General features: G+C 35.1%; 1 protein-coding gene across 1 annotated transcript; it reads left to right on the top strand.

Annotated features, from left to right (window-relative positions):
- Positions 1–1,436: 1,436 nt before the first annotated feature.
- On the top strand, positions 1,437–25,874 carry LOC128995968 (ran-binding protein 3-like). The gene is made up of 12 exons (XM_054421064.1): positions 1,437–1,614; positions 12,273–12,365; positions 13,307–13,498; positions 14,451–14,594; positions 15,261–15,337; positions 16,617–16,763; positions 18,079–18,120; positions 20,574–20,672; positions 21,720–21,857; positions 23,518–23,676; positions 24,293–24,388; positions 24,917–25,874. The coding sequence occupies exons 1-12, from the start codon at positions 1,599–1,601 to the stop codon at positions 25,025–25,027; spliced, it is 1,314 nt and encodes a 437-aa protein (XP_054277039.1). The 5' UTR covers positions 1,437–1,598; the 3' UTR covers positions 25,028–25,874.
- Positions 25,875–27,806: the final 1,932 nt, after the last annotated feature.

Genomic DNA, 27,806 nt, shown 5'->3' on the forward strand with positions numbered 1-27,806 from the left:
GCAAAGCCCGCGGGTTTCAGCTAGTATACTATAAAAGAATTTTTTGAAATTCCTACAGCTGTTGTAAGTAGATGCTTTTGATTGCTTTTGCTGTGCCTGAAGTTTGAAGTAGATTGTGCATGGTGTGTTTTTTGAAAGTAGATAAGAGTAGTTTGTGCACTATTCTACTATTGTAGTTGCCATTATTTAACTATTTATTTATTTATTATATTTGCCTGTTTTGTGCATGGTGTGATTTAAGTTAAGTCAACCCAGTTTACTAACTGGGACTGTTAGCCTAACTCTAACTTAGGCCCGCCGCACATTGAAGCGAGGCGAGGTGCAGGCGAGGCGCGGCTATTCTGTAATACACGTGTTTAAATGGAGCACCGCACATTGAGCAGAGGCTGCACGCAGCCTCCGCGCAGCACAGCTGCAGCCTCTGTCAGGCCTCCGTGGCGTTGTAGTTGGAATACAGTTTTCCTGCACCTCGCTCGCGCCTGCGTTGGGTTTCAAGTGTTTTGTGAGTGAAAGATATAGAAACGGAGCATTAATTCAGATGGCTATATGTTTTTGAGCTTTGCATTCCTTTCCACTAATGCCACTTTTAATCAAGTTATGGATATCATTAAACTGTTGTTTGTTCACACGAAAATGTTCTCTAAAAGACCGGTCTGGCAGTTCAGTAGTTAAAACATACTCCCCATGGCTTAATCTTTTTCGTGTAATCACGTTTTCAAAAAAGTTTTTTTACGTTTTTCGGATAGCGATTAGAGTCAAACAAAATTATTAAACTCACAATTAGAATGAATAAGGCCCAAAGAATATTTCTCTACTCGCGACAGTAGAACCAAAGCTAGGAAACCTCTGTCCCGCCTCGCTTCAATGTGCGGTGACACAAAAGTCCTCGCTCCCGCCTGCACCTACCCTGCACCTCGCCTGCTCCTCGCCTCGCTCCAATGTGCGGCGGGCCTTATTGTTGCCAGATGATTATTATAAATGACTTGTCTGATTGACACGTAATGACCACAATTTTCATGTTCACGGAAATAAAGCATTTCATTGCATTGCATGTAACTGCATGTTTAAAAGACCAAATAAATTCTCATTCTCAATAAATGATTTCTTTGAGGCTGTTGATGACTACAGATGATGTTGTGAAGAAATAAATCCGAACGAGCGGACAGCGGAGGCGAACACCCAAAAGTAACAAGTAAGTAGCCGAGAGCACAGAAAACGTACTACGCCGAGAGTCAGCATGAATAGATTAAGCATTTAAAATCATTGACGAAACGCAGTCTTGTAATATTGAGTCAGGAAAGCGAGAGCGAACACAGGATTCAGTAATTTCGGTTCGGTTCAGTTCAGAGGGTTCCCCGGAATGAATGAATAATATCGTATCGAAAGAAAGTTTATTTAGCTCGATATGACTGATATGAGCTAACGGCCGGGGCGAAAGTGTGTGAAGTGTAGGCTGGAGTGTAGTCTTTTGGTGTTTATAATAATCTTACGATAGGTGACATACAAGAATACGAAAGAAAAATAAATTCATTTTTAATCGTTTCGTGATTTTCGTTTTGTTTGTGTGGTCATAGTGTGTCTGTGTGTGTGAAGTGAAGATGGCTGCCACTGCAGGTTTGTTTATTTGTAAAAACTCAACTAACTTAATATTAATGCATTTCCTACATTACTCCTTCGCGTTTCCGTTTCCAACATTGAGTAACATTACTACCTACCTAAATTTTAGACAATGAACAAAACATAGAATCCCTGAGGTTTAATACAGAATTTAGTAATTGGTTTGATATCAAAAGTCATGTGATCGATAGTAGCTTCTTAAAAGCATGTTATTGTAAAAACCGATTTATTTTAACTACAAAAGCCGCAGTATGAGAACACGCATAGGCTAGTTAGCTAGAAACAATATGTAGGCCTTTAGATATTAGATAAACTTACTGGTAGGCCTATGGATTCGTACCACAGTTCCATCTGTCTAGAGGTTAGGCCTAGGCCTAGTTGGTTATTTTTCTTGTTTAGGCCAAGGTTTGGGTTGGTTGAGCTCATTGCTTTTATATACGGCTGAAACTTGATCCATGTCTTGATGGTTAAACTTAGGGTTGGCCTGTGGTACCGATTCAACCTGATTTAATAGAGAGGATTTTATCTACCTAACTTAAGTGTGTGTCCACCTATCTGAGTGTCGTTAACATTGGCCTCCATGAAATATTATGCAACTTACGTAGGCCTAGGATAAAACGTTAAAACAACCAAATTTCATCAAAACTAACATTTACATGGGTTAACTTATCAGGCTAACAGACACACATGGGCTAGATAATTTAGACCTCTAAACTTGTATATAGGCCTAAGTTAAATAAAATAGGCCTAACTAACTTGGGCCTAGATAGGCCTATAATAGGCCTTAACTTATGTAAGTTAGGGGGTACTTACAGTCAAACGGGGCTAGGCCTACTTTGTAAAATTTTTTTTGATTTTTGGCTGTACGGTACTTAACTTTTTTGTTTTAAGAGATAGGACCATGAGAAAAATTCCAAATTGTGCATTTCTGTTAGTTCTTTTGAGTGCTAATTATACATTTGAAAAAAAATCTATATTAACTTACTTATTTTTGTCCAATACTTTGGCAAAAAATTAAAAAAAAAATTGTGGATCAAGAGAGATTCAAGAGATTCAAGAGATTCAAGAGATTTATTTATACCATTAAGTAAATAAATACAATAGGTAACGTCACTATTCTAAAATAAACAAACCAATGCATATAAATAATTAAATGTTCATAATTACAAACCATGCTGAAATAAAAAATGGTTAATCTTCACAGCAAACAAAACAGCAAACCATGCAGTTATGGCAAACAAAAGAAAATGAAAATTGTGACACATACCTGAGTGTAAAAATAAAATTACAAACTAAAAACAATGGCCAGCCTTCAGAGCATCAAAAAATTCTATAGTTTCATAAAAAGGATTCGTTTCAAGCCAATCTTTTACAATTTTTGTGAATTTTGACTTCCGCAATGACCGTACACTTTCCGGGAGAGCATTGTAAAACTTTTTGCCTGTAACAGGAAAACAGTTATTAGTTTTACTCAATCTATTGCTACTTAAATGTACATTGTTTCTATTTCTTGTAAAATATGAGTGGACATCCTTGTTACAAACCAGATCTTCTTCCATGTCCTTAATAGCTAACAAAGATTGATAAATATATACATTTACAACAGTCATAATACGAAGTTCAGCGAACAAATGCCTACAATGCTCCAGATAATGAACCTGACATATTATTCGGATAGCCTTTTTTTGCTGGAGCAGTACTTTCTGAGCATGCGGGGAGTGACCCCACAGGAGCGTGCCATATACAATATGGGACTGGAAAAAAGAAAAGAAAGCCAGTCTCAGAAAGTTAAAAGGTAGTTCAGAGGTCAACTTCCTCAAAAGATGTCTTACTCTACTTAACTTTACACAGAGTGCATCTATGTGGTCATCCCACGCAAGCTCCGAGTCCAGGGTGAAACCCAGCAGTCTTACAGACTCATCACTGGAAACATTTTTATTAAGGCTAAACATGATTTCTTGAGTTTTGGCTGCATTCAAGGCCAATTTATTTCCATCAAACCATTGAGACGTTTCATTTAACAAGTAGCCTTGCTATGGGACTACTTTGTATAATGAACTTTAATGCCATGTCACAATGTAACCACTGGTTAAAGGGGTTACTTTGATACTTCTATTGAAAGCTGGGTTTATTAAATGATTATTTTGGTATGACTCTAGTTGTTCTACCTTGTATAGTTTTAGCGAATTTCCCATATAGGCTAGGGAATAAGCTATTAGGTACCGTAGTACTCATGGTAAGACCTGGACCCGGGACGGATTTACTTTTTCGTTTTGAGGTCCCTAGAGACCAAAAACACCATCCGTTCAAATTCATATAGTCTATAAGTTATATATATATATTTATATAAGTTAACTTATGTGTCCGTTAGCGCGATAACTGGAGCAAAAATCATCCGATTTTGATGAAATTTGGTACAAACGTGTAAACCTACGTTTATTCGAATGAGTTCGCAAACCAGCATGATTGGACTATGAGAACAGGGGTTTACGGGGGGTTTTATGGGGTAAAAATTGGGTTTTCCCATTTTTGACCCTAAAAACTTAAGTTAAGATTTAGCAATTTCTTTCCAAACCATTTTGAAGAGCTTAAAAAAACCAAATAATTTAGTATTGAAGCGTTTCTATGCGCCTAATGGTTTGGAAGAAAATTCCAAAAATCTGTAAATTTAAAATTCCTATGTTATTCTTATGGAGAATAAGTAAACTGTTGTAGTTTGCTTGTTTATGAACATATTTTGATCAAATTTGGAAAATGCATTTATTTCATACTAAACTATTACATTTTACAAAAAAATACCTTTTTACCCTCCCTGTTGCAGCAAACCTAAGTACTCGTTAAACTAATGTTATTTAAATATGGAATAAAATGTGATATTTTTAAGGAGACATTTTAGTGTAAATCCAGTCAGGCAAATGGAAATTCGCTTAGTCTGCAGGTTTGCTGCGGCGGGGGTATTTGATCTATGACAGGTTATTTAAAATGCCGTTCCGAGATTTCCGAACTTTACAGAGGTTTAAAAAAAAAAATATCATATCCAACCTAAAACAAAGGATTAATGTGCCAACAAAACCAGTTTTTAGTGTAAAAAAGACTAGAATTTAAGGAAAACATTAGTAATAGTATGTACAGGGTGAGGCAGTGAAACGGCACGATTCCGATACTAGCTGACAAGGAATTGGGGGCTATTAGAAAAAGGGGTAAATGGTCATAGGCGCCTAGACAAGTGGAAATTTCAGTAGCCATGGAGCGTTGGATGAGTGCACAACACGCGTTTGCTTTAAAGGCATAATTCAAAAATGTGAATATTATGGTTTTTGCTCAGCGCACTTTCCGTTGTGAGTTCAGTCAATCACCGCGGGCTCCCGTGCCATCAAGGAAAGCTATCCTCTTTTGGGTGGATAACTTTGAAGTAACTGCAGCATGACAAAGCACTATAAAACTATTGCAGATGTTATGCAAACGCTAAAAAACGTCATGGGCTGATTTCAATTCATAATCCAACAATGTGTACAAAATCAAAAACCCCATTTAACTGACTCTGTATTAAAAAAATATAATTATTTGAAGGTGAAACATCAATTTCCACTCATGTATGTTAGGATTTCTGTTAAAACAACTATCATTTTTTCTAAATGAATTGTTTGCGATTTTTCAAAATCGTGCCATTTCATTGCCTCACCCTGTAAAAGTACGTCTTGTAAGTTATTGTATTTTGTCAAAGCTGTGAAATAGTGCTCCGGTGTCAAAGTAGCCCCGGTTGACGGTACACTTCCATATCTATTGGTACAAACAACCGAATGAGTAATATAGATTATTCGATTGTTTCATTCGATATCGTTTGGCTAGTTAGGTTAGGTTAACCTTACCTAACTAACCAAACCGATCGATATTTTCATTCGGTTGTTTGTGCCAACAGATATGGAAGTGTTCCTAAGTTAGGCTTTACCTTTTTGACTATTAGTACAACTAGACATTACATCCACATGTTAAATTTGTAGCTGTTTTAATATTTTCTTGGAAAACAAAAATATAATCTTAATCAGATGTCATTCGTCATTGCCGTCGCCTATGATGACATGCCGGATGACTAGATGAGCATTACGGCCTGTTAGGATTATCTTGCTTAAAGGCAAAGTGTTCATTCATGAAAAGGTTTTAGGCTCAACAACTAACAATTAATATTCGACCTTTACTTAAGATAAAATCTAACAGTCTTGAGTCTTAAGCAATGGAAGGTTTTAGGGGGCCACTACCAGTAGTGATAACTTAAGTAGGCCTAACTTAGCTAAGTTAGGCCTAACTTACACTCAAGCATAGACTTAGGCTATGAGTCTCACATAGATCAATCTGAGTCATTATAAAAATGACCAAAAATAAGTTAGGTTGGATTAGGTTAGCTTAGGATAGGTTACGTTGGGTTGGATTAGGTTGGGTTAACTAAGTTGAGTTTTCATGGCATAGACAGTTACTTACCTACCTTAACGGTGACAAAAACTAGTATTTAAGTTCAGTTTGGTTATTCTTTGTATTAACCCTGACCTGTCCAATACCTTAAGGTGAAGGACTAACTTAACTTAGGGACGGAGAGATCATGTGGGCCTATCATGTACCGGTATGTATGTGTGTACTTAGTCTAGGTTGGGTTAGGTTAGGTTATCAATAACTTGGGTATTGTTAGCAACCTAACGTAACCCAACCTAACATAACCCAACCTAACCTAACATAAGCCAACCTAACCCAAACTAACCTCTAGTTTTGGTAATTTTTGTGTAATGTTATACCTTTGTTGTCTGTTCCTGCTTGAAGTAATTTAAAACCGACACAATGATAGTTTTGGCTTGAGTTGTAAGTAAACCATGTTTTCCACTTGATGGCGGCATAGGCCTAAGTTATTTGTTCACATAATAAAAAAAAAAACACACACACAAAATGAATCAAAACCATTTGAAAACCATTTTAACTAGTGTAGAAAAAATAATAGAAAACTATAATTTTTATTTACTTGTTATACTACTTAACTAAAATCTCTCCTACACTCTGGACAACCAAAACGACAGCTCAGTTTGCTTAATCACCTACCCTTTCATGGAAAAACATCAGCGAAACACTATACGATTTGACATCCTCAAGTTCATATCTCAACAGGTTCGCTGCCCTTATGTCCTGTAATATGCAAACTGAATGAAAATTTAGGAGAGGGAAAAATTTAAGTTTAGGGTACTGTGATAAAGAAAAATGTAAAATAGGCCGAGTGAAAATTCAGTAAAATGTTGTAAATAGGCCTATTATTTTAATAACTGAATTGGCTTATGGAGTTGCCTATTTAATTGTATTTTTAATGATTAAATAGTGTAACATAGTTTTCCAGATGCTCCCATTTTTCAAGGTTCTGTACGGTGTACAAAAAATGATGCTGTCTGAAGGTCTGAATGACCTGCGGCCATTTGTTAACCCTCCGGGTGTCATGTCAAATTTTTGTTAATGTCACGCGATTTTTGTCACTTTTGCGGAGTTTTACATAAAAATTCACAAAAAATTAAAAAATTAAAATACACATATAAAGTAGCATATTTTATAAAAGTAAATAAAACTGGCTATACAAACATGCAATATTTTGTGTCCTTACCTTATGTTGATAAAATCCAGCATGGGTTCAAATCCGGAAGATCAAAAAAAAAATTTACTTTTTCATGTTACGAGCTTTGCAAACAAAGTCTGTCACACCACACAGCAAAATCAAAATATACATATTGTTCAAAATTTAATGAGAAAAAAGAATATATACACATATATGGACTTCTATATACATTGCGGAAAACACTAAGTTTCTAGGGATGGGATGTCTTCTTTCTCTTATGAGATGAGCTAGGTCTCCAATAGTGACTTAGTTTATGAAAACATTCTTTGTGCACCCCACAGTTGCACCCAGGACACCAGTATGTTGCTTTCCTGGGGCACACTGCACACATTCTGTTTGACTTATTCGGAATTAATTGTATTTCGTGAGCCGTATCTCCGGAAGGGCCAGGTACTGGTTCCACGTCACTGCCCCGAGCAAGTTCTTCGACAATGTCAATGTAGAAATTTCTCCTGCTCATTGGTTTGTCTGTGTTCATAGTGTAGAGGACATATGCGTTGAACAGTGAAATGTCAAGGAAATTATAAAATATCCTCTTCCAATATTTGCTGGTAGGACGGCTACATGAGAGGTGGTACACCGACTTGTCACTAACGTCCACCCCCCCCATGTGCTTATTGTATTTGTCAATAAGGATTGGTTTTATTGCCTGTTGTCCTTTCACACTTCTTATAAGCTTGTCCTCAGCATGACAGGCTGTTGTGAGGGCAAACACAGGTTTACGTTTAGCTTTTTGCTGATAGGAAACTAAAAGTACATCTTTGTGTCGGAAATAGATGCTTTCTTGAACCCCTAAGACGGTAGTTTTCAGAGTCTGGGCCAGGTATTGGGATTTCTTCCAAATAGTCCCACTAAGGTATGTGTTTCTTTCTAATAGATTTAGGGCCAGAGGAACTTTTGTATAAAACTGGTCTGTGAAGAGGTGATGTCCCTTATCGAGCAAACCACTTTTCTCCATCACTTCCATAACAACCTTTTGCACAAAAGGGCCTGGTTTGTCAAGTAGAAAGTCTGTTCCACTGTACATTTCTATATGAATAACGTAGTTTGTTGCTGAATCACATGTTTCAAACTTCTTTATTCCATATTGCTTATGTTTCTTCTTCGGTAGGTATTGGATGAATGCGCAGCGATTTTTCATGCCGATGAGGCTTTCATCAAGGCACACGTTTTGTCCGGGTTCAAAATGCTTCTTGAAGGCATTATTTAGATGGTCTAATACATACCTGACTTTGAACCAAGGGTCAAAGTCAGGGTGGCCTCTGGGATAACCATTGCTTGATGTCAGTTGTAGGTTAGACATTATGAGAAGGAAGCGGTTACAAGACATGACCTTACTAAAAAAAGGAACGTTTTGTGATTCCTTTGTATCCCAGTAATGTTTTACATTTTTGGTCCTCAAAATCCCCATGTTTATAAAAAGGGAGAACCATTTTTTGATTTCTGAGATGGAGGAGTTCACCCACTTTCTCATCCTAGCTGTAGCCGATAGATTTGGATTTTCATTCAACTTTTTATTTGCATATGCATTGGTACATCTACAAATAATGTTCCATATGGCTTGAGTGAAAAATAGGTAAAAATACTCTATAGGTTTGCTATTTCTAGGAGGTAGATTCTTTGCTCCAGTATTCCTTCTTGTGAATTTGCTTTCAATCTCCTTCTCAGGTTCAGGAGGGTAGACTCTGATCCAAAGCAGGTTTTTTGCCTTAGACTTTTTAGGCCTAGGCCTAGGCCTACTGACATTTGCACCAGTATCATGAGAACTACAACTAGGTTGACTTACACTACTATCTACAATATTTACAGGATCAGGATCATCAGGATCGTCGTCATGTTCTCTATCAGAAGTGTCCAACTCTTCCCAATCTGGAACGTAATCATTACCACTACCACTTGAGAAATCAAGTAATGATTCATTGTCGGATTCATGTTGTCCTAAATCGAAGTCATCTTCAAAATTATCACCTTCACTGTCACTTATTTCACCAGATAAAAGTTCCCTAATGTCACTAGATCGGAGATCTTCTGCCATTTTTACCACTATTACAACTCACAACACAGTTCATCAACAAAGGTACGCCATTTGCAACGCCAGCTGACAGCTGCTGTTTGTAAACGACATATACTAATAAAAATAACGTAAGAAACGGCACTTCCAAATAGTTGTCATGTAGCCTAATGTCCGCAGAACAGTTTGGTATAAGTATCAAGCGTCATCGATCGATCGTACGGCTGTATATTGAACGAAACTGACTGCCTGCAAAGCCGCCCGATTTCGGGCGGTTGACACTCGCCCGGTCCGAAAAAGCCGCCCGATTTCGGGCGGTTGACACTTGGAGGGTTAATTCTTAATTGAAACACATTGTGTTTTATATAAATCTCCTTACTTTTTTTAGTACTTTACAAATATTATATTTAGTCTATATGGAGGTATTATGAAAAAATAGCAATTATATTGGATGTGTTAGTTGGCGACTTGTTAAGGAAACAACTGCGAACGCCGGGGGGAGATAAGGACCGACCCGGGTAGCTGATAGGTCCGTGCGCCAACGTACTGTACTCATACTGTAATTCATTTTGAACCACTAAAACCCCATGTTCCATGGTCCGATCATACTGGTTTGTTTACTCTTTTTAATAAACTTACAATTACATCTTTTCACCAGATGTCATGGAAATTGGATGGTTTTTGCTCAAGTTATTGTGCTAGCTAACGAACATAAATATATGAATTGGAACGGATGGTGTTCTTGGTTTCTGGGCACATTAAAACAAAAGAGTAAATCGGTCTGGGTTCAGGTCCTCCATGAGATGTTTATAGCTTATTTAGCTTATGACGGAAACTTGCTACAAAGGAGGAATAAGGGTGGCTATGGGGATGGTAGAGGCAATATTAAATAATAAAGAATAGTTTTTTTACTCTTGATAAATACTTATGTCTAAATAATATTAAGAGAACTCACAGTAGGCCTACCTAAAATATGCCGTGGTTAGGGAAATCAGCAGTTAAAATGTTCAGGGAAGGTCAGGCAGTTTACTAAAGTTATGTTTGTGGGAACCCTGCTTTTTTAAGCCTGTCAATGGCGGAGCAAAAAAACAGCCAAAACATATGTAGGCCTAGCAAGTAAACTTTTTAATGGTTTAAAACTGAGCAAAACACTCCTGGTTAAAGAAACAGCGTTGTTCTTAGTCAGTAACAAAGCTTCACATACCTTGGCACTCCTTCCACATGGTTTTTTATTGTATGGTTTAAAAACTGTACGAATAATTTTTTTTTTATAGAAGAGAATGGGAGCTATCACACCAAACGGATAGGGTGGCCTTTCAACCATCCACTACCACTGAACCGGGTGGTTGTCGCACAGTGGCTGTCCGCAGTGGTTAATTATATTAGATGTAAACTTGCGTTTTACACGGATTTAATTTAGCAGAGCCAATGCAAGTAGATCAGCTGTTGCAATAAAAAAAAAATCAATTTCTCTTTATTCATTCACAGTACAAGTTTTTATACAATGAATAGTGTCAAATAAATTATAAAGATAAATTACCTACTCCTTAGCGATAAGGCTAAAACAATCAATCTTACAAAACAAATGTTAAGCTTAAGAAGACTAAATAAAACAAAATTAAATTAAATCAGCTTTTTAAACTATAATTTATGATTTCTCTTGAATTCCAAAAATCATCCAAAGAATACAAAGATAATGAAAGGAGATAATTTTTCAATCTTTTTCATGGTTTCATTGATTTCATATTTTGAAAATAATTCGGAGTGTTTTTTTTTTATGATGAAGAGAACAACTTCTGACATCATAACTTGAAATTTTGTCCAAATTTTACTTGGTAGTTCCTCCATTAATTGCTGTACTATAAGATATGTGAGAATTTATTATTTCAAAGTATATAGACAATAGACAATAGACAAAATCTTTATTGAAATATTCCTAGAGAACATTCATGCGTCAGGTACATAAAATGTACAGTAGGCCTATGTACGTAAACTATTACAGTAATTTGCAATTACAATTAGAATTTTTTTCTTCTTTTTTTCATGGTAGCTTATTGTTTAAGAATTCATCCTCAGAGTAGAACGGCCGGTCCAACAGCCATGTTGTCAGGTGCTTCTTGAGCAGATTGGGTTGTTCTCTCTTGAGGTGCTCTGGTAGGTTGTTAAAGTACAGAGCACCTTTGTAGGATGGTTTCTTCTCGTACAGACTCAGATGGTGTTGTGGGAGGAAAAATTGGCGGCATGTCGTGTGTTGTGCTGGTGTATGTCTCTGTGTCTTGGCTGGGCTGTTTTAGTGGTGTGGATAATGACTTCTCTTATGTAGAGTGAAATTGATGTGAGAATTTTAAGGTTCTTGAAGGCTTCTCGGCAACTGTCTCTGTAGTTCAGGTCGGCAAGGCATCTAATTGCTCTTTTTTGCTTTAGGAGTACTCTTTCCAGGTTGCCTTTTGATGTTCCACCCCAAGTCGCAATGCCATATCTGAGGTGGGACTCGAATAGAGCAAAATATGCAACTTTGGCTACATCTGGGCTGCAAGCTTGCTTGATCCTACGTATAACGTAGAGACTTGAACTTAGCTTTTTGCAGAGCTGGTCTATGTGGGGTTTCCATGATAGCTTGGAGTCAATTATGATGCCTAGGTATTTTGTGGTATTTTGTGTTTGTAGTCCCGGTATATGGTTTTTAAACATAGGTAAGCTGTATGTAACATGCTTATCCCAATTTAGGTTTTGATCCAATATCAATCTGAAAAATTTTGTGTACCGTACTCTACTTGGCTCAAGATTGAATTATCAAGGTAAATATTCTGGTTCAATTTAGATCTTGATTGTTTTGTGGAGAATTAATATAAAATTTTATTTACTGCAATTAAATTAAATAGGGCCCAAAATAGATCCCCCAATGTTTATCATTTACAATCTGACCTGTCAATTGGATATCCCCACTTTTTATGTTCATTGTGACATTATAAATTACTGATAACATTCTAATTTTGTTTTTAGGGGAAGATGATATCCAAGACCAAGACAACAACTCAAGTGACAGTGTTAAAGTGACAACAAAAAATAAAGTAGAGCAACAAGATACTCCTGGGGGTAAGTTTGTTTAAGGGTTGTCAAATATTAAAGCTTTATAAACAAGTTATGAAAATTATGTCTTGCACAGTTTTTGTTGCTGAGGGGCCTTTAAATAAAAAAAAAATTAATACTCTAGTTTGTACCGTAACAAATATTGTTTAAGTGTCTTTGCACATTATGTGTGATGTCAAGACAAATTATTTGGATGGGCGTTGATTTTAAAAGCGACATTTACCAAATGTATTTGTAGGTTTTCTAATCCAACACAGTAGAACCCCTTGAAATCTTTATCGAATCAAATTATCTCTATTTTATCTTTGTACATCAGTACATGACATGTTCTGGGAACCAATTAGCACTTCCACTGGTTTTTTAAATTTATGTAAATAAATTTCTATCTCGATGTAATCAGGCAGTCTATTGTAAAATTTACCTCCACCATAAGTAGCTTAGTCTATGGACAGGTGCTGTGGTAGTACCCTGATTTCTAGTATTGTAGGCTACATTATAAGTGGCATTGTCAAGACGTCTAAGTTCATCCTTGGCAAAAGTTTCCATTCATCGCCTTCACTTAAGCACTATCTGCTTCCAAAATGTAGCACAGTTCATGTTTAAAAAAAAAAACACTGTAATCCCATTTCATTGTCATTTTCCCCCTCAGATTAGGTTGAGCCTCTAACGCCTAGATGGACCTTACTAACGTTGGTAGCATTAAGTGAGTTTATTAACTGTTTTTTTCAACACTACTTGAAAACAAATATGAGATTTCTCTTTCTGTTCAATGAGTACTATTGGCTACCTAATGTTAATTGGAGTTGGATTACCTCTCTTACAGTCGTTTGGTTTCGTCCTAGACTTAGTCTTAAGGGTTTATACTTTATGAATTAAAAAGATGTAAGTTCTATCAATATTTCATTTCATTCAAAGTTACGTTTTTACATAACCTGACTGTCGTCTAGAATCGTCGTCCAATGGAGCTATGTCGTCATCACTGGGAGGGTCAAACATTCTCAGGCCGTCTGTCTTCTCTGCTGCAAACCATTCGTCAGCGTTCGGAGCGACTCCTACATTTGGCAGCTCTCCGCAGAAAAACCCATTTAGTCTGAGACCAAGCGTCTTTAGTGCAATCGGCAGCTCTGATAAAGACCCAGGTGAGTTTTTACCACGGCATGAGTGTAAGATGATTTTTTCCATTGTGTAATGGAAGCTGAGTGTTAAGTTTGCCAAATACCAAGGTTGCTAAGTTCGATTCAAAGCAGGATTGAATCTGGACAGTAGGTGAATGTTATTGGGCCGTCGATTAATGATCTGGCAACCGATTTATTTTAGTAGACCAGGATTTTAAGTGTTCGTAAAATAAAATTTGGAAAATGTCACTAGATAGAGCTTATAAAATCGTTATTTACAAAACATGCCTAGATTAAGTTTTAAAAAAAATTAGTTTTGGAATAAAGTTATTCTAATTTTAATGACTGATTGTGTTCAATATAAACAATTCAATTCAATATAAACATAACATATTTAAGTTACCGCTTCTCCTAGAAATAATTATGTTGTCCTAAGATGGATTGTGAGAATGATGAGGCCTACTTAATTCTTAGGCTATTTAGTTATATCTTATTTAATTTTATTTAACTTACCCCCATTTTATCTCAACGGCAGAAAAATTACATTTACCATTGACAAAAATCACCCACAGAAGCTAAAATCCAATCCAAGTTTTTAAGGCGATGATGCACATGAGCATATATTTAACTAAATATGAATGCAGAGTGATAAAGTATAGAATAGATTGAGGTTATTAAGTGTTGCTTTTCACTGACTAAAATTAGTTGGATAAGTCAGGGTCATTTTTTTAGAAGCCCAGTAATCAAGGGCAAGTAGGCATACTGTTCAAACCATCCAAAGCTCCTGACTTTTCTCAGCTGATTAAACCATTGACCCACTAACCACCATTGACCATTGATAACTGCCTACTACTAATAATTATCATAGTTCTACATTCATTCAGATAAGTATCCTTACCGCCTGAGTAGAGTTTGGGACTTATTTTAACAATTTTGATATTTTACATATTGTAACCCTCGAAATGCGACTTTGCAGGATCCAAAAAACCAGTCGTATTGAAAGCTTCACAACTGGAGTCAGCGACGGGTCCCTCGGTCAGCAGCAACACAACTGACAGCACAAATAGTTCGTTTTCTTTAAGCCCGGCCAAACTGAATAACCCTTTCTTCAAAGCAACAGGTAAGTCAACAGTTTTCCCTCTAGTAGCTAATGTTTTTTCATCTCTTCAAGCTCAGATTTAAATTTTCTGCAAGAATAAGAATCTTTGTTGATAGCTGCAACAAGATAGGCTATCAACATTGTCTGAGTTATTACCGGGTTATTAAAGAGTTGAATACTTGACTGTACCATTCATATCTCTGCAACTATAAAATTTAGAAAAAACTTATTCGGGAATAATTGATCCATTCGGCACCCTGTTCAGATTATAAACAGGGTTTGTAATGCAGTAAAATTGCATTTACATTTATGGTCATATATTGCTTTCGTGATAACAACAAAAATGACGTTAACATCAATCATCTTACACGATCCTTGATAATCTACTGCACACCCAAAATGGACTATTGGCACCATTCACAATTTTCTGATCACAAAAATTCATGTACAATCCCTGGATTTCCCGGTTTCTCCTTTGGTTGGGAAAGAATAGTATTTCAAAGCACACCACTTTGTTTTAAATTTAAAAACAGTAACCTTTTTCCCGAACAGGCGGTTTGGGTTAGCCGGAGGTTTGAATTAGCGGTAGGCCTACTCAGGTGCCGATTCATATTGAAAATATAGCCTACTTAGAAAACTATAATTTATTTCTTAATTGCTCAACTAATTCTTGTTCTGTTATCTCAGACGACAGTGACACAGTGAGCAGTTCTCTATCAAGTACACCTGCTAATAATGAGGATTCCTCTAAACCTGCGGTCAAGGTTAGTTAAGCAGAACACATTGGTTAAAGTGTATAGTATATGCTCGAATGAATTTATTCTTCTGTAAGTTTAATTTACAACAAATGGTATCGCAATCAATAAATGCTACATGAGAGAACTTTCATGAAATTACTAGGAAATAGACAAAATGGATCATTCACACAAGATAAATCATTAGTCACAAAGAGCAGCAGCATAAACATTCTGTAACCACTATTTCCTTTTGTGATAACAGAAATCTGTTGCGCTTGGTTGACATTTGTAGAGTCCAATTCTGTACATAATCAAGGGAACAGCATGATTTCAATCACGTTTGAGCTTATTTTTCATAATAAAGGGTGTCCCAGTAAGAACGCCGGATTTGAGGAGCGTCTTATCCTTATCTGTATTTCAATAGGAATTCCCAAATTATCAGAGATGTTATTAGTATTAGGTCCCATTTGTAGTCATGAATCGTTACAGGACGGATCAATGCGTGATCATAGATAAAGTGCACTACAAGTACGGAAGCTGCGCGCTATTTACGGCCATGACAGTTCACCAAATGATCCATCTGTCCGAAGATTGATTTATAAGTTCGAATAAATGGGCTCAGTTCTATTCTGGGGATATTTAAAGTCGCTTGTTTTCACCAATAATCCTCAACCAATCCAAGACTTGAAGGAGGAAATGATTCGTGCCATTAATGGAATTCAACAGGAAGTGTGTGAAAAAGTGATGGAAAACTTTGTCAAGAGATGTCGGGCCTGTCAGTATTTAGCAGGTTGGCACTTACAAGACATAATACTCAATTACTAATCGGAGATACTATGCTTTAAGATTCATGTTTCATATTGTAAATTTAGCATGAAAATATATGGTTTGTTAACATTTCAAATCCGGCGTTCTTATTGGGACACCCTTTACTTTAATTTTTGTCTTTCTTGTGTAAAATGTACTCTTTCTCAGGTAAGCCTGCTGCCCAAAAAAACTCCTATGTTTAGATGAGTTATATGAATGTACTTGTTCCTTTAAAATTAGATGGACGGCATGACAGTGCTGAGGTAAAAGAAGTTTTGTTTGTCCCTGGGCTATGTACTAATCTTCTATCAGTAAGGGATATGTCAAAAAGGGTAAAACAGTGGTTTTTGATTCCAAGAGATGTACAATGTATAAAAAAAGTGTTGTAGCTTCTGCAAGCTTGATCAATGGCACATTTAGGTTCGATACCATACCATAAAACAAAATAATTTGAACACAAATAAAGAGAAGCACAGTTAGATAGTATATTTATTTTCAGGTTGATAGTTCATCTTCAAATAGCTTACCTGATGTGAAGGTGTCGTTCGTTCCTCTGGCAGGCACAACTCCGCGGGTTGTGGGGCAAGCTGCCGCTACCTCGTCTGTGCCCAGCTTCGTCTTTGGCCAGAATCTTCACGAAAGAGTTGTAAGTGGCTGTCTGTAGAGTTTATTATTGGAATGTTAAACTGTTAATAATATTTGGTAATGCAAGAAAAGTGTTTTATTTTTTTCGATGGGTATTTTATTTAGTGATGGACAAGACCCGAAACTTAGAGATTTTATCAAAATTTTTTTATCTCGAAGCTTCGGGTGGGATTGAAATGCTAACGGGATATTTTGGAGACAAGTTAAAAATTGTAATAAAATAAATAAAAACAATTGTAATAAAAAAATTAAAAAATTTCAAATTTGAAAAATTTGTTAAATTAAAAAATTTAAATTTTAAAAGTTGTTTATATGTAATTATTTATTCTTTACATGAAAATATTGCTTCAATTGTATTATTATTTTTGAGAAGTTGCAAATGATGAGAAGTTTTATTAGTGTAAGCACTAAGCAGTGTGAGACATGTTTTACTACTGTAGCTAAAATAAGTCACTTCAAAATCATTCTAAAAATAACACAAGACATAAAAATTGTTACTTGATACTTAACTAGTAATACTGTTGTTTTTTTATATTTTTCAAAGTTGAACTATATACTAACTGATACCTCCATGTTTCCTATGTCGAAGAGTTATTTTTAATAAGTTAGGCCTTATTAATATTTTTTTATATACTGATGTTTTTATTAATAATGTTTTTTAATAAAAGATTCAAAATATTTTTGTCTATTTTTTAAATATTTCTGAACTTAAAAGTAGATAGGCTATTAATTTTTTGTATAACTTTTCATTAAATCTCGTCCTGAAAAAAATCCCGACCCGCCGGAATTAAAAAAATCTCGTCTCGTCTCGCCTCGAAGTAAAAAATCTAGTCTCGTCGATCACTAATTTTTTTATTTTAGAACTTCCTTGTAAAAAATGTAGAAGCTCTGTATTTGAACTTCTGCTTTTGACTGATACCCTAACGTTTACTAGGCCTACACATTCCGTTCCTATGATGAAGTGAGATTTTTAGAATTATAACTTAGATGAATTAAAATTGAGTTACTGACAAGAGTATATCCTTTTTTATACACAAAGTTTTAACTGTAGGGACACTTCTTTTGTATCAACGACTATTATAGTGTGAAAACATAAAAGAAACAACGCACATTAAAAGAGAGTCATTCAACTATTTTCTCTTGAGATAAAATATAAGCCAGTTCATTTCAACTTCCACTAATTTTTTATGACATTAAAAATATGAATTCTACTTTATCAAAAATGGCCCCCATTTTCCAGTATGGCAGCTAATTGTGTTAAGTTTGCTATGCACAATGCCCACAGTGTTGTGTTCATTGGTTTTGGTCTGTTTTAGGAGACTCATCGAGACAGTGAAACTAGCGATGGGATGGCCAGTGTAAGTAGATAGACTTGAACTTCTATCTTCTGTCTTGTGTTTTTGTACTTGATATTTTGTGTGATTTGTCAATAAAATGTTTTTGTCTGATCCATTTTTATTTATTTGTTTTTATTTTTATTTTTTTACTTAAGTTTGGAATTTGAATATGGCCAGTGGTCACAAATAGAAAATAATTAGCTTTAAAATATTTTTTAAATATGGCTTGAAAAAAAGCCTCATCTGAACAACAATCATTGTGATGTTTCGGTAGAATTTCTGATTATTGAAATTCAATCAGTTAATTTTTTGTAACTTTGGGAACTGCCAAGGTATTTGAAAATCCATCCTAATTATTACAATTCATCTTCTTAAAACGTTGAATTTGTTCTTACGAGGGCATCAATTGCCTGTGGAAAGTATCAATTGGTGAGCTGAAAGTCAACTTTACTATCAAATTGGAAGTGGCGGCATAGGGACACGAACCCACAACATGACCCTTAGTTTTACAGTTTGTAGTGCTACCAACTGATCCACCAATTCACAAACTGCTAAAACAAAATATTTTGGGACTAGTACAGTGAATTTTAAATCCTTTTCATTCACCACCCCTTTACGTTGATAGATTAGAAATACTATAAACTATTTACAAGATCAAATGATGTAGGGTTTTTGTTATTATTAACAACTGTGAAAGTATTATGGTCTAGAACCTAATCCAGGAAATGTTTCAAGACTGAATCATTTAACAAGAGAATTTTACTTTTTCTTTCATAGAATTTATATTTTGATTTCTCTAACAACAGCCCCCTATGGTTTCGGTAGTTTATTTGAGTACATAAATTTCTAAAAAAAGTAAATTTCTGCTATAGTCTGATAGAGTGAATAGTTAGTTTTCAAACCCTGTACTAATGTAAATATTATTTATACTCAAGGACTAGCTAATGATTGGGAATAAGCTAGTCTAGTGGTAATGCATGGGACTTTGACTCCTGAGGTCCTGGGTTCAACTCCCGGTAATTACCAAAGAGCTTTATCCAAGTGATAATGCCACGGCCCATTCTAGTCCTAGCCTTGAGTAACGTAAAAAACAATCCTGGGCTAGAACATAGGAAAAAAGGACCAACTTGTGGTTGTGATTTTCAATTAACGCTAACTTATATTAGGCTTACAAGGAAGATAAACAATAAAACTAATTTATAGTTTTGTTATAATTTTTTTTATGATTGCCTTAGTAAACCTAAGTACTTCAAGAACCAAAGGCAATCACCAAATAAAAAGTAACATGATTAAAAAGTTCTTTAAACTGGGTAATAATACTAACTTAAGTGAATTTTCAAGATGCAAGGATTTTACTCGTCTTTAACCAGACAAAACTCGGCGGACGTGACATCTCTTTAACCGGAAATTTTTTATCAACACATTGGTTTAACCGGACTAGATCAACAGGAAGTGGTTGGTATTGAAACGACTGTTCTCGTGGGAAAGATTTGAGACCAGTGATCACATGTCTAAATACAATGCTCTCCTAAATTTTAAGTCAAATTTTGTATACAGTATGCATTTAAACAGAGTGTTTTAACGAGTTTTTTTGGGACGTCGGTTTAACCGGAATAACCATTATTCAGATTGGCCTCGGTCCCAAGGAGTCCGGATAAGAGGGAGTCTACTGTACATAATGTTGCATTTGACGTTGCCAGACACTAAAACTCAAACTCTTTCAAATTAATCTGTCTAAAACTAGATATTTAATATGCAAACTACAAAATAAATAATTTATAATAAAAACACACTACTTTTGTCAGTGGAAACACCCTATGCAGAGAAGTTCTTTAAGCAAGACACGTATGGAGAAACTTCGGTATACAGGGCTGCATGAAACACATGTGACTTTTACCGTGAAGACTTCTCTTAAATCGGTTGGATCGTATTCCTGCGCTTTAAAGATGTTCTATAGTATTTGTGCACTCGAACGGGTTTTTTGAGGTTTCCAAAAAATAACACATTCATATAATAAACAAAAGTTGTGTTTGCTTTGCCCAATTTGTGTAAGATTTTAAGCTAAATAAACACAAATCAGGATAGAATAAAACGAGAGTTCCCCTGTGGTTGAAAACTCGACCAAAAGTATGTATTGTGCAAACTTCTCAATTTTCACCCCATTGTGTAAATAAAACATGTGATTGGAATTTCTTCCATTTGTTTTGATTTTCTGTTTATATTTTGTTGTTATTTTGTCACCAGCATGGCAACCCATAAAAATAATAATAATTTTTTTAAATTTCAAATTCATTTTTTGTGCATATTTTTGAGCTTATTTTAATTTATAAAGGGGTTCTGCACATCTACAGGTAAATATCTTTCGTTTGGTTTGGTACTAACCGCATGTAATTCGGTCCAGTAGTACGGTCAGGCTACCTGCCATTAGTTTTGCAAAAGATTTTTAGCATATAAGATAATTATTTTCTTTTTAGGATGCAAACTCCTGTGACAGTGAGGTTTCAAAAACAAACGGAACTTCAGAAATGCTCTTTACATCTGTGATTCAACGAGAACTACCTGAAAAGCAATCCGTAAGTTACTACAAATAGATAAAACATGTAATACTAGTTTTACCTTATATTATCTAAAATTAAGTTAGATCATTGACTATTGGATACTAAAGGTTAAATTATGCTAACTATATGAAAAAGAAGAGTCACTTGAAGAAAAATGTAGACTACACTACATGGAATTTGACAGAAAAGAATTGATATGTCAAACTCTATTATGAATACATAGTTAAAATACTTCCTTTAGAAGTAGGGATGGTCTGGATTGTACTTTGGCACGGGATTGAGACAGGTTTTCTCCCTGGGCAAAAAGGGTTTGTTTCAAAACCCTTTTTAACCATTAATTCTTGCAAATGACAACAATTACAAACAAAATCAATCTTGAGTCTTTAAGGCACTGCTCTATAAAAACTAATCGAACACAATAGGCCTACAAACAGCTAAATTAAAAATAAAATATTTGCGCAAATTATTTGTTGAAATTAACATTGTAAAAAAAAACTGCTTACTAATCACAAACAGGTATTTAGGCCGACTATCAGTGCATAAAAAAAATTTAGTGTCCTAAGGCCTGTTAGTAGAAAAGCAGTATAATCCTAATCATTATGATTTCATCATGAGTCATGACTTGAATCCATGATCCCGGGGACTCCACCTTCCTTAGCGACAAAATCGAAGACATATTCTACTCTCAACATGACAAAATCACTGATGGTTGGAGCAAATTCCACCCCGAGGAAATCTAAAATTTACTGTAATCCTGACCCAAAGATTTTGGTATCCGTCCATCCCTATTTAGAAGGAATTCACTCTCCCTGTGGGATTCCCATAGAACACATGAGAAATAGACTCTCGCTCGTGTGAGAATCATTACTGTATGATATTTTATAGGGCGATTTTATCATGTGATATGTACTTAGTCAGCTAATTATAAATAAATTGGAAGTTTTATATTCATACAGTCCATGTTTTAAAATTATCATGATGTGATTCAAGATTCACTCACCAATCAAAAATATTCCATCCAGCGTTAGTAGGCTACACTGTAAAACTTTGTTGTATCTCTAGGAAGTAGGCAGTGATGAAAAGAAACGGAAAAGTCTCAGTGAAGCGGCACGAGAGTATGAAGAATCAAGGGCTGTGAAAAGGAAATATGAAGAAGTTGCTGTGAAAACAGGAGAAGAGGAGGAAATTAATATATTACAGGTAAATGATAGTTAATTGTATCATTGAGTTACTAAATACTTGTTTGTCAATATCTGAAGCCATATAAGAAGGTATATGTTTTAAAGTTCATTTTTTGGTATTGCGGAACATTTCACAATGTTTTGGGATCTGGAATCTTATCCTGTCCCAGGTAAAAATATACCTAAATCATAAAAAGTACAAAAACCCAGTTAAAGTTCTTGAAACCCCAGTTAAAACTATCTTGAAACATCATGAAAACTTTTGTTTTCTACTAATAATGATACAACAAGTTTGTATTGATCTTTAAGTAACCAAACCGTCTTGTGTTCAAATAAATTAATTGGGAACCTACACTTTTATTTATTTGGTACTGTTATGAGATATGAATCATGTATCAATTTTCCAATAATCAAAGACAGCTAGGTTTAGTTTTTAACCATCAAAGAGAAGTTTACTGAGATCTTCAGTTAGTAGACCAGCATTAACCACTCAAATGTGCCTTAACCCGAATTTGTTAGTAAGTAAGCTAAGTAACTTGGGAGGTACACCAATATTTTTACTAGGTTAATGTTTACACTTTTAAGGAATGAGTTTGGCATCACACTTAATGATCTTAAACATTTTCAGGATAGTTTGAAACATAAATAACAGCTGTGTGTTGCTTTCAGATAAACTGCAAATTGTTAGCTTTCAGATAAACTGCAAATTGTTTGCTTTCAGATAAACTACAAATTGGTTGTTTTCAGATAAACTGCAAATTGTTTGCTTTCAGATAAACTTCAAATTATTTGTTTTCAGATAAACTGCAAATGAGTTGCTTTCAGATAAGCTGCAAATTGTTTTTTTTTCCAGATAAACTGCAAATTGTTTGCTTTCAGATAAACTGCAAATTGTTTGCTTTCAGATAAACTACAAATTGGTTGTTTTCAGATAAACTGCATATCGTTTGCTTTCAGATAAACTGCAAATTGTTAGCTTTCTGATAAACTGTAAAAGGGATTGATTGCTTTCAGATAAACTACAAATGGTGGGTTGCTTTAAGATAAACTTCATATTGTTTGCTTTCAGATAAACTACAAATTGTTTGCTTTCAGATAAACTACAAATTGTTTGCTTTCAGATAAGCTGCAAATTGTTTTTTTTCAGATAAACTGCAAATTGTTAGCTTTCAGATAAACTGCAAATTGTTTGCTTTCAGATAAACTACAAATTGGTTGTTTTCAGATAAACTGCATATCGTTTGCTTTCAGATAAACTGCAAATTGTTAGCATTCTGATAAACTGTAAAAGGGATTGATTGCTTTCAGATAAACTACAAATGGTGGGTTGCTTTAAGATAAACTTCATATTGTTTGCTTTCAGATGAACTACAAATTGTTTGCTTTCAGATAAACTGCAAATTGTTTTCAGATAAACTGTAAAAGGGATTGCTTTCAGATAAACTGCAAATGGTGGGTTGCTTTAAGATAAACTTCATATTGTTTGCTTTCAGATAAACTACAAATTGTTTGCTTTCAGATAAACTGCAAATGGGTTGCTTTCAGATAAACTGCAAATTGTTTGCTTCCAGATAAACTGCAAATTGTTAGCTTTCTGATAAACTGTAAAAGGGATTGCTTTTAGATAAACTGCAAATAGTGGGTTGCTTTCAAATAAACTTCAAATTGTTTGCTTTCAGATAAACTGCAAATTGTTTGCATTCAACAAGGACAAGTCAACGTGGGTGGAACGAGGGAGGGGGACACTAAGGTTGAACGACCTGTCTGTAGACAACAAAACACAGTCTCGGGTGGTAATGCGGGTGTCTGGCAGTCTGAGAGTAGTACTCAATACTAAGGTACAAAATAATAATATGTAGTACTTGAGTGCATAGTTAATTTAATTTAGATCGCAACCTCCTTGACACGAAAAATGCCAACAAAATCTAATGTTTTCAAAAGTTTAAAAAACATTCACTGATTTTAGGTTTATGGTCACTAACTTTTAGGGTGATCAGATGTTTATGGGACCATCAATTCCCGTAATATGCGTTTTTCAGATTCAGGATTGAAATCTTATTATTATAAGTAACTTAATTACATACAATAGATCCTACTAAGGCCTCAAAAAACACAATTTACAGAGATTATTCTGTAACACAGTAGAGTAGACTTTTTGTTTTTTGACATGTCTCGTCTGTTTTAGAGTTAAGAATCAGTATTTTTTTTAAATAAAAACAATTTATCCCATACATTTATAAAATAAATAAAGCTAATGGATAACTTTATGTTTTAGTTCCTACAGTTTTCTTATCGTGTCATATATGAACCTAAGTATTACAAAACTGACTTCCATGTGTGTGAATGTGTAAGACTATATAGTATTTCAGAATGTTCACAATATTATAATCCTCCTGCTCAAAGCAGAATCTTGTGTGTAATCCTGAATTTATTTTAATCCTCCAAACTTTTCAGATATGGGCAGAAATGGCTGTGGGTCGACCTAGTGAAAAAAGTGTAAGACTAACCGCGATGGATAGCAGCGGGGAAATCAAGGTGTTTCTTGTCATGGTGAGCTTGAAATGAGTTTTTTTGGTACTAAAAAAAAAACAATAAACATGTATACAAACTACTATTGAAATGTATAAACTGTCTATGCATTTCCTAAATAAGTAGAATTTCCGCTCTGTTGCCCCGTACTGAACTCTCTTTTGAGGTTAACAAACGGGGTCAAGCCTTTAGTTCTGGCTGATCCGGCATGAAGGACCAAAATTTATATATAGTTTTGTTCAAGGTAAGGCTATAGGCCAGGATTTTGAACTGTAGAAAAAGGATGATAGCAGCTAGCTTACCTTGAAGAAGTGTAGGTAGGTCATAGAACATACAGAACATACCCGGGACTTTGTCAAGTGTAGAGAAAGTATTAGAGTTTACAAAATGTTTTATGTATGGAGTTATTTAAACTCTAATACTTTCTCGTAAGTCCCTCAGGGGAAGAAGTATTGTGTGCACAGTGTTTCTTCTGTATGTTCTGGTCCACCTACACCTACTGTTGTGTAGAATTAATTGTAAAAGTTATTTTACAATTTCATTTTTCAGGCGTCAGTCAAGGAAATCGACCAGTTGTTCAAAGCCCTGGAGTGGAGGGTAAACAACCAAAAGAAATTAGTGTCTGCAAGTGACAAGACTTCAGAGACTAACGAGAGTTAATTATCTGTTCATACGTTTATGTTGGTAAGCCGACATTGTGCCCTACTAAGGACTCTGTTAGCCATATTCTCTTGGCAAATACTTACTTGGTATTAGTGACGAAATTCCCTGTAATATAAATTATTTTTATGGTCATAACAGTGGATGATTTTTTTGCCATTGTTTGATATATTTTATATTTTTCATTAAATTAGGTGTAAAATATTAGTATTTATTTTAAGTTGTACATTTGATTATGTGATTTGATCGAGTTTCCATTTTGAATTGAACACTGTACTAGTAATAATAGGAATAAACCAATTTAAATCATTCATAAGTGTGATATCAAATATTTAAGTTCCTGCTATCCAACAGGTCCTAGTTTCCAATCTGCATTTGTTGTAAACAAATATAACAAATGGTTTGAGAAAAAGCTAAGTCTTAACAGTTGTTTCCTAACTGAAAGGTAGGAGTGTTTTGTTTGCTCTAAGTAACCAAAGGGATGAACCTATTGGCATTTTATAATTGTATATAAATCAATGTAAATTTTATAGGTTACCATAACTTGTTTTGTGTGTTTTAAGGGTGTAAAGACACGAGGAGATACATTTTTAACTGTAATTCATACAGCAAAGAGGTTGTACACTTTGTTTTGAGTTGTTACTAGGTGGCATCCCCATCTCGATTGCTAAATGACTAGATACTAAATTTTTATCAAAATCGTTCAGGCCGTATTTTTGAAAATCCAGGCTTATTATAGAAACAATTTATCATCATTATTAGGTACCATACTAATTACCTGTCATAAAATTAGTAAAATGGTTTTTTTGATCAATACTTTATGTACACATTAATTTAGTACTTGATTTATAAAAATTGAGGTGCACTGAAATAAAACCTACAAAGAGCATGGGCTATTATAATTCCCTCCACTCATAAACAAAGGTAAAATGTACAACAAAAAGCAGTAAAAAACATAGCTTCAGAAAATATTGAAAAACAAATAAATTTCACTAGGCCTATAGTACTTAAAAAAAATGAGTTTGTTGAAATCTTTTTACATCCCATTTATTACGAGGGCTGTCAATAAATAAGGGACTCCGACAAACTCCTAACATCACAAAGCAAGCCAAGTTCAAATCAATAGTGCCATGTTCTTTACTTTTCTAACCCTATTTCGGCCAGTTCCCTATGCAACTTCTTTGCAAATCAGTGTGTTCTTTGCACTCAGAAGTGAAAATCACTGCTCCCACCAAAAAATTAATTCCTGGTTTGTAATTCTGTCCTTTTGTTCTGTGATTATTAAAATCTTTTACCTAACCCGCCATGTTAAACTTCCCTATCCCAAGCGTGATGTATACAACTTCCTTACTTCTCGAGTGATGTAAAGTATCAAAAACTCACTCGGTGATGTAATGAAACCCATTGAAATAACATTGAGGGATTAACTTAAAAAATATACCTCTATGGAACCAGTTCAACGCTAGAAATCAGCTGTGCTCTTGAATTTTATTGTTATGTTTTGAAGGATTATCCTAACCTAGCTTTTGTTTGTAAATGAATGTTACTGTTAGAAGATGAGTGAAATGGATAATGATTAATATTGTTCGTAACCTCCTGTATATTGTCGGGTCAGGTAAAATCTTGTACGTTACACGTTACGCAAGAGCGTGTTTACATCACTTAAGTAAATTATGCAACTCGCTTCCGCTCGTTGCACAACCTTCACCTGCGTGATGTAAAAACGCTCTTACTACACTTGTAAGGTAAATAGCTATTACGCCATCCACACCAGGGAGTATTGCATTCACAGATCATGCCAATAAATATCCACAATTCGTGACCTCCAAGTAGCTGAATTACAGGATGACGTCACGGTCCCAGTCTTTTTTTTATATTATTAACCAGTAATAAGAAAATAACAGCCTAAATGACATAATATACAACCAAACAGTTAATCTGAGTAAGCTAATTCTGGTGGTAGGAAAAATCTTGCGCGTATTACGAGCACAACAGTCATTGCCGCTCTCCAAATGTATGGCTGCACTGAGCTAAAACTTTGTGCGACCATCTACAGTTCTCGAGTGGCAATTACATACTTTTTGTTACAAATACACAAACAGCTATTATTAGCAGTTAACTTTTTTAATTATAGAAATCCAATTTCAATTTATAGAACAAACAGTCTTGGGAAGTGTGGGTTTTGAAATTTTTTATTTATTAATTAATACTGATTATCACTAGGAACTGGCCAGAATACTGGACGAGAAAGTAAAGAACACAGCACTGTTGTCAGAATAAAATTAGCTCTGTCTCTCGCAATAGCAGGTTGATGAAAACCTTAAACTACAACAACACTCGTATTACACCAACTCAAGATTGTAATTGTTTGTGTGGTTTATCAGTCCTCTCAAAGTCATTGATTTTTGTAAATTCTAAAAGTTCGTTAAGACGGTTGTCCTTGTCGAGATCGTGTAGGAAGCTGATTTCGTCTTTGGTGTTGTTACGAATGATGGAGTAAGTTTCTCCATGATCGTCTAGCTGCCTCAGCTCCCACCACAACAGTTCAGTCGCACCCTTTAAGTAATACATTTCTTCAAGGGACTCTTCTGTCCAGTTGAGAGACTTTTTCAAATTCTCATTGTCAAGCTCGATTTTCAAAAACGCTGGCCCTCCTCCGTCACAAATCTTTCTGGCAGGATCGAAAGTTGCGTTGTCCTCCCGAATGATGGATACTAAATGCACCAATTTTTCATTGTATTTATCGAGCGCACTTAAAAGTGTCGGTCCATCTTCTAAT

This window comes from Macrosteles quadrilineatus, unplaced genomic scaffold (genome assembly GCF_028750875.1).
Source record: "Macrosteles quadrilineatus isolate MER2022 unplaced genomic scaffold, UCM_ALF_1.0 Scaffold_5__1_contigs__length_97177068, whole genome shotgun sequence".
Lineage (NCBI taxonomy): Eukaryota > Metazoa > Arthropoda > Insecta > Hemiptera > Cicadellidae > Macrosteles > Macrosteles quadrilineatus.